The sequence below is a fragment of the Poecilia mexicana genome, unplaced genomic scaffold (genome assembly GCF_051168715.1).
Source record: "Poecilia mexicana isolate PSO_F unplaced genomic scaffold, ASM5116871v1 scaffold_3, whole genome shotgun sequence".
NCBI lineage: Eukaryota > Metazoa > Chordata > Actinopteri > Cyprinodontiformes > Poeciliidae > Poecilia > Poecilia mexicana.
The window spans coordinates 11,377,311-11,387,526 of NW_028263372.1; the positions used below are offsets into that span (position 1 = coordinate 11,377,311).

At 39.7% G+C, this 10,216-nt stretch overlaps 1 protein-coding gene across 3 annotated transcripts; it reads right to left on the bottom strand.

The window, feature by feature from the left end:
* Positions 1 to 248: 248 nt before the first annotated feature.
* On the bottom strand, positions 249 to 8,985 carry LOC106933548 (sorting nexin-1-like). 3 transcript variants are annotated; one of them, XM_088004154.1, is made up of 15 exons: positions 8,768 to 8,985; positions 8,141 to 8,267; positions 7,156 to 7,274; positions 6,916 to 6,982; positions 6,743 to 6,786; positions 6,515 to 6,656; positions 6,004 to 6,082; positions 5,799 to 5,874; positions 4,735 to 4,848; positions 3,817 to 3,910; positions 3,487 to 3,692; positions 3,186 to 3,329; positions 2,345 to 2,425; positions 1,978 to 2,049; positions 249 to 1,356 (listed from the first exon to the last, which is right to left on the bottom strand). In XM_088004154.1, the coding sequence occupies exons 1-15, from the start codon at positions 8,885 to 8,887 to the stop codon at positions 1,306 to 1,308; spliced, it is 1,536 nt and encodes a 511-aa protein (XP_087860280.1). In that variant the 5' UTR covers positions 8,888 to 8,985; the 3' UTR covers positions 249 to 1,305. The 3 variants fall into 3 exon arrangements, with proteins under 3 accessions (XP_087860280.1, XP_014868338.2, XP_087860281.1); XM_015012852.2 differs by having other exon boundaries at positions 7,156 to 7,277; positions 8,768 to 8,982; XM_088004155.1 differs by lacking the exon at positions 249 to 1,356 and adding an exon at positions 1,429 to 1,487 and having other exon boundaries at positions 7,156 to 7,277; positions 8,768 to 8,983.
* Between the last annotated feature and the right edge of the window lie 1,231 nt (positions 8,986 to 10,216).

Sequence of the window (10,216 nt, forward strand, 5' to 3'; positions counted from 1 at the left end):
AAAAAGTGAATGTTGTGAATAATTTTTCGGTTCTGCTGCACCTATGAACACAGGATAGAGAAACCACTGAAAACAAAGGGAACACAATCCCGACTGAGGTTATCCCTAAATCTTTTACTGTAATCTAAAATATGCTTTAAACCTAGAAGCTACAAGTTTTCAAGAAAGGGTTAAGAAAAACTAAAGCAAAATGTGTAAAATCTGAAAGTTGGAAAAAAAAAAAAAATCATGGCAGATAACACCCAAAGCTTAGTCAAACATTTATTTTGTACATTTGCCTGAACACCATTTCAAAGAAAATGCATGTACTAATGCAAAGTGGTTATAAAAATAAAGCACATTCTTATGTAAAGGACAATCAGAAAACAGTAAATAAGGGACCGTATCACTTATTGTCAGTTCTTCTGTCACCGTTTTAACCAGTCGCCTGCCTATTAAGCAGGAAAACGATCAAATAGTATCTGTGTGATTCAATTTCTGTAACAGGTCCACGTTACCTCACTTGGGCTGGCGACAAAATAAACGTAGCAATATGGAATATATGGACGAATAAAGTCATTAATGCAATAAATATAATAGTGATACAGATTGTATTCTCCTGTTGAGCTTGCCTTATGACTAATTAATTGGTTAAAACTTTGATAAGCTTGTGGCGTTAGTTCTGCACTGTAACATTGTTTCTAATATCCAAAATACATTGTGTTATAATAAACCTTAAGAATGCGTTAATACATTTAATAGTCATCAACACTGGTGTTTTAGTATTAAAAAAAAAAAAGAAAAGCTTTCTGTTTGTGCGATCCATTTTAGTGCGTCGAACTTTGCAACATGCAGTCTATTAAACAGCGGCTGCTGGGAGAGGAATGACTATCGTCCAATGTAAACTACAGACAGTGATACAGGGCGGAGCATCTCGGTATGAACCATCCACTGACGAGACCAGTGAGTCCCGCACGAAATTCAGGCAAGTTCATGTCAGGCTTGAGTCTTGCTTTACTATCACCCTTTAAACAAACCCCATCCCTCCCTCCTAAACCCCCAAACACAAAATGCTGTCAAAGACATAGTAGGTACGTGTGGCAGCTTATTATATCAAACGTCTGTACAGAAGAATTCATTTGAATTACAAAGACAAAGAGAAAAACGGACGGAAGTTCCTTCTGTGTTTCAAAAACTTTACTCTCTCTCTCTCAACTTCTGGTAAAGAGGTAAAAGTGTTCAAAAAGGCAGTTGGGGTTTTTCTTTTTAGCAAAAACAAAAAAAAACAAAAAAAAAAAAAGAAGAAAAAAAGGAAAATCCACTTCATTAAGCGATCGCCTTCGCTTCCGGCAGGAACGCCTCCCAGAACTTTATGAGCTGAAATGAAATCAGAGTGAGACAAATAAAACTGTTAAAACACGGCGTGACCAATCGCTTAAAAGCTTTTTAACTTTGATGCTTACAGTGAAATATGCACACTAACTGGATTGTTATCCCAGGTAAAGATGCTTAAAAAAAAGAAAGTTGCACACAAATTTGTTTTATACTAAACATTTCAAATTAGGAGTTCAGTATTCTTATATAATATTTCACAAGGTTAGATCATACAGAAAGGATGGCTCGTTCCCCAACCGCCCTAGATTCGCTCTGCATAGTTTATTACACATTTATTGTGGTTGCATTACCAATATTAAGAAATGGTTTGTCTACATTTCATTTGAACTAATTTTATAAGCTTTACGCAATCACACCCTCTACTCTAGTAGTATATGTTCTTGTACATTTAAGATAAGGGGGAAATATAATAGGTGGTCATTACAACGTTCTGCTAAAGTCATTAAGACACCCAAAGTTGTCACAGGAAGACGTTGCCAGTTGCTCTTAACGTGGTAAATAAAAGCAATGAATGATTTTTTTTTTCAGTAGCTGAAAAAGAAAAGAGCCCTTAATCGAAACCGTAGATGCCTGATCCAACGCTTCATTTGGTGTGATAATTACCCGTTGTTGAGACTGCAGCATTGCCTCTAAATACTTGATTATCTGACTCTTGAAGTCCTTGGCCTTTTCTTTCTGCAATGAGAAGATTCTTGTCATTGCAGGCAATAAAAATAAAAAAAAATTAAATAATCATAAAAAAGAAAAAAAGAGATGCAGCAATTTTCTGCTCACTTGATATTTTACAAATAGTCACTATTGCCAAAGTTTTCATGACAACAAGGCAGAAATCGGGTCGAGAGGATAATCACAGAAGACGACTAGTATCTTTGCAAAGTTGAAGAAAACACTAAAAAATAAACATCTTTTGGATAGTGCAGACGAAGGGTAAAAAAAAGCTAAAAGTTGTAGCGAGATGGAAAAACTGTACCTCGAATCTGAGAACCTCCTTCCGCACGGTCATCCCGATCCTGTCGAAGTCTCTCTCATACTGAGTAACCTTCGCCTCCCACTGAACAAACAAAGGAAATGGGGCAACTGTGTCATATGATTCAAGTTATATTTAAACCTACATAATCAATCATGAACCAGCCTATGAGAAATCTGTTATAAATTTAATAATCAATATGTTTTTTTCTTCAGTTGTTGGAACGCAGCACGTTTCATTTTACAGTTTAAATAAACGCAATCAGATAGTGTCAAGTTTTATCCTTGTGTAAATAACAATGTGATTGTATTTTCCTTCATTGTTATTCCATCAGACTCTCATACTGACCCCCTGATGATTAAAGAGGAGGAGAACGGCGTCCAGATTCTGTACTCGACAAATTACAATAAATTAGGACAGGGCAATAACTCGATTTTCACTCAACTGATCCAGTTTTTTTGTTTTTCCAAGTTTTAATTTTTGGAAAATCTGGATTTTCTTTGGGTTGCCATATTTCAGAGTGAAGCCAGGCAAGAACCACCGTCTTGTTTGACAAGTGTGTTTTACAACTCCCCCCTGTCCTCCCTCCCTCCAACTTTGAATTTGTCTTTTTTTTTAAGGATTAAAATTGTAAAAAAAAAAATAAAAATTACAGATTTTATTTTTATAACCAGAAGGTAGATTAACGGGAACTGTAAGAAATTTCACCGTTTGAGGTTTGTGCTTTTAGCTTTCAGCTAAATGACTAAATGGCTGTTTGAACGCTGAACGTCTGTTGTTGTTAAGTAACAGTCAAGACTTCCCCAGGTGATGTAATGATCTGCCACAGGATCGGCGCCGTTACCTCGGCGATCTCTTCCTTCGCCTGCTGCAGCTTGTCGGGTTTGTTAGCCCACAGCAGCTTGGCTTCGGCTTCTCTCTTCTTCTGCAGCGTGCTCTGAGCCTCCTGCCATCGCTGCCACGCCCGCACACGCTGGTCAAAGCAACCCTGCAAAAAAAACAACAAAAAAAAAACATTCCAGATGAGTTACGACACACGAGTAGATGTGCACCAATTAATGGGTCAACGTTCAAACTCGGCCTAACAAAAATGCCTTTAAAGTCAAAGCTCATGTTTTTATTGGTATATAAAGCTGCCACCGTACCCGCACGGCGCCAAGCAAGCGTATGTAGTCGGCGAGCAGCTCGGCGAAGATGAAGAAGTCGCTTCCTGCCTGCTCCTGGTGCAGCTGCTCCATCTTGTCCTCCACCTCGGCCAGCTGGGAGAGGGCCCGCGACAGGGCCGTGTTATCCTCGGAGTTTCCCAGCATGGCCATGCTTTTGGCAAACACAGCTGTGTTCATGCACAGCTCTGGCGTTAAGAAGGGAGGAAGGGCAGAAAACGTCTTCAGGCCGTTTTGTTTTTGTCGAACGTGATGCTCTGCCGCTGCTTCTTTCCCCCCCTTCGTCAGCAGGGAATCATTTCATCCGCTCACCTTTTCTGTGATTCACCAGAGAATCAACGACGGCGTGAAGCTTCCTCAGCTGCTGCTCCTCCATGTCCACCTCCTGGAACTTGTCCTCGAACCACTGAGACACACACACACACACACACACACACACACACACACACACACACACACACACACACACACACAAGCTATAGATTAAACCAAACACACTCTGTTTATGGTGCAATGGAGCTGCTAAAGCGCAAAAATGCAACAATTTTTTTTTATCATTTAAATTGTCCTGCATTAGGAGAAGTAACTGCAACTAATGACTATTTTAGTAAAAGATTATTCTGACTGAAAACATTGCATAATATTCTACAATATTAGGTATACATTAAAAGAGTCAAATAAACAATTACATTCCTTTTAAGGATAAGAAAAACATTTTATTGCCTAAAATGCAATACTAGTTTTCCTTCAGTGAATTTGAACCAGGTGAAGCTTAAACTATGCCACTTGGGGAGTTTTGGGCAAACATATTTTCAGACAAAGGTGTTCTTAAATACAAGATGCACATATATTTTCTACAGTTTTGATTTCATTTCTGCTCGGAACATTTTTCTTTTTCAACAAATGGCCTTTTTTGAGTCTGCAGACGCCAGTTAATGCAATGATTAATTGAATACTAAATTAGTTGATGATTACGTCAAAAATTGATTCATCGTTTCAGCCTTAATTTCCACAGCATGATGCTGCCACCAAATGGGTCAGATGGGAATGGTGTGTTCAGAGATATGCGAGATGCTAGATTTTCTGCCACAGATTGCATGCTGGGTAAAAAGCTGAAGTTAGAGCACTTTCCCCATCATCCAGTAGATTTTCCATAATAGGAGACACAAATTTGAAATTCTTTTGAAGCATCACACAGATGGGAAGACGCTTCACGCTGGCTCCTCTTACTGTGTCGGACTCGTTCATCTTGATGGTCATCTTGCTGACAGCGTCGGACGCCTTGGTGATCATCTTCAGGAAACCGGCTCCGCTGAGCGCCTGAGTGTTTACCGCTCTGGGCAGCTGAAAATAGATAAAGGTTTAATAACTCGGTAATAAATCATTTTAAAGAATAGATGTCTTTTCATTGTCCTGGCCTGAACGCTTGTGTCCTGGATATACATCGCCCTGCACACTTAGCCTGTTTTGACTGCAGTGCTGCTAATGTAGGTGAAGTCTGGTGACTCAGAGGGTCACGTTTCCTTCTGCTAGCATCAGAGCTGCTGTTTCATACAAATACAAATCGAAGATCTGAACTACAACCACTTTGAGTCTTCTATAGTTCATCTGTTAAAATATGTTTACAGTAGGAAGACCTGGGCATTACCTGTAGCTCTAATGGGCTTAGGTAGTGCCTGGTGTAGAGTCACCAGAAAATGAAGCCAATAAAGCAGTTTCCAGGGTCAATGTAGATTTCGCCAACTCATATTTAAGACTATTATGAATAAAATGAAAGCCCTATATCATGACAGATGTACAAAAAGTAGTGTAGGAGACCAAAACTGGTAAATATCTGGAGTATTTTTGTGGCTCTTGGGAGTATCTTTGTGCTTCTCACACAGCATAAGCTAGCTAGTAAGCTAACTAGCAAGAGAACTAGCGTTAGCTCTCTAGCTAGCTTTGTCTGCTTAGTTAAAATGTGTCTAAAGACTAAGGAAAAAAATATATATTTTCTTTCCTTTTCCACCAGTGAAACATTTACTATAAATTTAGTAAATGTGTAACTTTAAAATGTTTGAAATATATTTCACACGTGCAGCCTTCCACATGCGCTTCAATTGAAGTGGAGGAGAAAATAATAGGAATTCTGATCCTGTTTCATGGCCATAACGTCTGGTTTTATTTTTCCAGCAGTTATATTCTGAAACTAAACACTCAGAAAATATGTAGCATAAAAATATGCTTATTGGACGACACTGCATTTCCCAAATAATAATATTTGCAATACAGGTAACGCTGACTGAAAAACTTACATCGTCTCTTTCTAAGAATTCACGGACGTCGGGATCTTGCAGTAGCAGCGGGTGAGACACTATTCTCTGAAGATACCTACACAGAAAGTAGAGAGGAGTTGACATGAAAACAGCTAAACCTAAGCCTAGGAGGAAAACGTAAATAAAAACAGAAATTGTTTGTGCACTAGAAAGTATTTTAATTAAAATATGAGTGGATGTTGACCTCTCCAGAGCTGCTCTTCTCTTTTCCACAAACTCCACAGACGATGGGTCATCCATGCCCACCTTCACTTTTGTCATTCCTGTTGATTCAAAGCATAGTTAGAACAAAAGTTAAGTCCCTTACAAATAACTTTAAAAAATAGGTCAAAACAACAGTTTTTCATATAGTTAAAACAAGAAAGCTTTTAGTTTTAACGAGACATAAAACTCCTCTTGTTATAACGAGAAATTCTGAGTAAAAACTTCTGAATGTTTCTGGTTCTATTTGCAACAAAAATAACATGGAAGCAAAGATGGAAAACGAATAAGAATAATTTTTAAACATTTTGAAAAGATTTTATTCATCTGCACAAATGAGACTTCTTACAGCTTTCTCTAAAAATCCTTTCCACTACAGAACGATGCACTACTTTGTGCTGGCTCATCAAGTCACAGTCAAATTAAACACATTGAAACTAGTGGCTGTGATGGGATGAAATGTGTCTATATACAATTAAAGCACAGCAGCTCACCTACAACACTTTTCTCAGGTGGAGGTGGTATGATGCAGCCGTGGAGCGACTGCTTGGCTGAGAGTTTTTCATAAAGGCCTAAGAAGTCGCTGAAACGCCTCCTGGCAGTGAAGGCTTTACTTTTGAACATGGGCAAAGAGGTCTGGAGGAGAACACGAGGAAAAGACGGTGAGTGGGAACATAACACTTCACACCCAGAGTTAAACATCAGAGCCTTAAAATACACACCCTGGTGGATACTTTGTAGGCCACATATGCATTCATCCCATCTCCTAGGAAGAGGAGAAAAAAAGATTACAGTTTCAGACTGTTATGAAAAGTCTATACAAAAACACCAAATCTTTCAGAAACGGATCGTAGTGATCTTAAAAAAAAAAAAAAAAAAAAAAAAATTAACTGACCGACTTTCTCTGGGTTGGTGACAGCAACATCCACATCGAAAATATCCTTGGCCTCGTCTTCTTCCAGCTGCAACGCACAAGGCAACATTTATACAAAATCGGAAACCAAAACAGTTTAAACATTTGGGTTTAAACAGAAACAAAACGAGGCAGATAAGGCACAGGCAGTCGCAGGTGACGGTGCAAGTGGTTTCCTGCAGGTGTTTGCGGGTTTCTGAGAAGCTTGGTTAAGGGCGGTACCTGCTCCAGAGAGGTGGGCTGCAGAGCTGCGGGACTCCGAGCCGACGGCGGGCCAGAGGAGGAGGACAGATCCTTACGAGTAGAGTCGCCGGACGGATCCGAGCTTAAATCTGCTTGTGCTTCTGGCGACAAAAGAAACAACTTTTGATTGAGTTATAGGTAAACAACAAATTCTTTACAATACTTCAACTAGATCCAGCAGAGAACTCCAATTGAATTGGACAGAACTTGACATCAAAATAGAGTGATCAAAAAACTTGTTTTTACTAAAATTGATGAATTAATGTCCATTAGTTGCAATTATTGTCAGGTTTTTTTTCTTCTTTTTTAGCAGCTGTCTCTTTTCTGTCCTCTAACGCAGTGAATTTTACCTGATTTGATGAGCTATCTGTTTAAAAAGTAGCTTAAATGGCTACCTCAGGAAACATGACCAGTGTCTTGACAGACAAAGTAAAAGAGTATTGTTATGGGGCATAGAGTTTTTTTTAGCTTCATATTAAAAAATAATAAAAAGAAAAAAACACATATCAATTAACAGTGCATGACTGGTTGAATAAATATGGTGGAATACAAAGGAAAAGATTTTCTCACCAACCTAGACCTCAAAATCCAACATGGCTGACTAAGCCTGTTCCAATAAGCAATTTATCAATTAATTGCATGACGAATTAAAATGACCTCCATAATTTCCATCCCAATAATTAATATTTCTGAAGACCAATTAAAGGAAACGTCATAATCCATTCCATTTATGGTGTCGGTTGTGCTCGGTTTTTATTTCTGTTTTATTCATTACTTTTGGACGTTGTGCTTAGTTTTGGATATTTAAACATACCTTTCAATTAAAAAGTTAAGTGCTCTTTTCCAAATGAAAGCTTATTGGTCTTTGAGAGAGCGATCTTCATCAACATATTGCCTGGAAACTGCCTCAAAACAACAGTGTTGTTGTTTATCGCGATACTTTCCGGTGCCTTGATTTGTTCACCTGCAAACAGGTCATCGTCATCGGAGTGAACTCCGTTGGGTTTGGCAGTGGTGGTGGCCTCCTCACTGAACAGATCTCCGGGCTCCTCTGGCTGAGAAACTCCTCGACTGACAGACGCCGGGTGGCTCTGCAAACAGGAGGTTTGACTTAGAAACACACAAACATGGCAGAAAGTATTTACCAGTCTGCTGGCATTTGTCACAGAAATAAATAAGAGGTAAAAACAAGAGGCTGGGCAAAAGATTAGCACAGGAAATTTTAAGAGAAGCAAGAAAAAGGGCTAAATATTCACCTGGGCAGCAAAACAAGAAGGCCTTAAAATTAACTAAAAACTAACATCACTACAGGGCAAAAAAAAAAGTGTGGGGGGGGGGGGAGCTGCAAGAAAAAAAAATCTACCTTACAGTGTTTAGTTGTGTAATTAAAAAAAAAACACCATCAAAATATCTGAACTAGTTCAGCTAATTTGACCGTAAATCTGATATTCGTCGCAGAACTATGTGGGGTTTTCAGTTCTTTTTCTAAGCCGGTCAGATCAGATAAAGAGGCTAACTCTCCCATCCTCTCTGTCACAGAACAATGCAGATATGCTGAAACGCGTCAGACATGACAAGGCTGGAGACATACGTTGCTGACAAAAATGTCCTCTCCCTCGTCGCTGTCTCCGTCTGCCATGTCGGATAGTTCGGGCTCTGGCTCCTCAGATGCGGGGAAAGGAGGAGGATTTCGATCCGCGCTGGACGCCATAGTCCGTGTTGTCAGTGAGAGCGTCCCGGGCGGAAGTGAGGGAATCGGGAAGGTGGGCGGCTGCAGTGACCCCTGCTGGTCCCCAATGTGTATTACACTAACCCCATGAAGAAGTAGGTTCCTTTAATGCAGGGGTGTCCAAAGTCGGTCCTCGAGGGCCGGCATCCTGCTTCCTGCATGTTTTAGTTCTCTCCCTGGTGGTAGTAACAACCTGTTCAGTATGTCAATGTTCTTCTTAGGCCTCTAATGAGCCATCATTTGAACCAGGTGTGTTAAACCAGGGAGAGAACTAAAACATGCAGGATGCTGGCCCTCGAGGGCCGATCTTGGGGACCCCTGCTTTAATGAATCAAGTTTAAAAGGCAGTAGAATTAAAAGTTATGGCAGTTGTTCTGTTAGTTTTTTTCACCTTTTTATTCAGGGTGAAGAGAAAATAATCAGCTTTGATGTATTTTTAGTACCTCGAGTTTACAGGTGTGGCATCTGCATGAGATTTTGTGTGTAATAAAAATACCTCGACTATGGTCTTCAAAAAATAAAAAGAAGAACAGAAGACAGAAACATGATCTACCTGGAGGTTGTGTGGTGAAGTAGTTGGTAGAAGGTGGTTCTGGGTTTTGAATCCCAGCTTGGTGTCTTTCTGCAGCTTGCATGTTGGTTCTCTGGCTTCCTCCCACAGTCCAGGACCATAACTGTTCATTGGTTAATCGAAGGTATGCGTGTGCATGGTTGACAGGCCAGACAATCTTTTTTAAATGCATTTCTTTTGGCTCTAGCGGCCTTTATTTCACTGTTCACTGACAGGTCAACAGGCCTGGACTCAAATCTGTGAGACGACTCAAGGACTGAGGCCTCTTTACATGGGTGCTTTACTCACCGCCTCGCCTGTATCCCTACTTCTTAACAATGACCAATCTCTGAGGTCTTTCAGTCTGGTTTCTGTGCTCACCGCAGTATTGAAACTGCTCTTGTCAAAGTGTTCAGTGACAACCACATACATACAGGAACCACAGTGCTGATAATGGACCTCAGTGCAGCATTCAACTCTGTTGATCATGATAAATATTGAAATGACTGGAGAGCTGGGTTGAACACTCTACTAGCACTTCAGTTCAAGTCTAATCTAAAGAATATGGACTTCCTAGTGTCAATGGGTTATTTTTTTTCTGAGTTGAGAAAAACCAAATGTGGAATTACCAACACATTTGGTGTTGGTAAATGTGTATTTAATATATTCTCCCCATAGCTCAGATTATTTCAAGTAATAAAGACAAGTTACACAGTGAGCCTCCCACCTTTTGAAGAACATAAAGGAAAATGGCTCAGCAA

Coding starts and splice junctions, on each gene's coding strand:
- LOC106933548 (XM_015012852.2), bottom strand. CDS start 8,887: ATGGCGTCCAGCGCGGATCGAAATCCTCCTCCTTTCCCCGCATCTGAG. Junction 6,083..6,514: donor ACCTGAGAAAAGTGTTGTAG/GTGAGCTGCTGT, acceptor TTGAATCAACAG/GAATGACAAAAGTGAAGGTG. Junction 3,693..3,816: donor TCTGGTGAATCACAGAAAAG/GTGAGCGGATGA, acceptor TCTTAACGCCAG/AGCTGTGCATGAACACAGCT.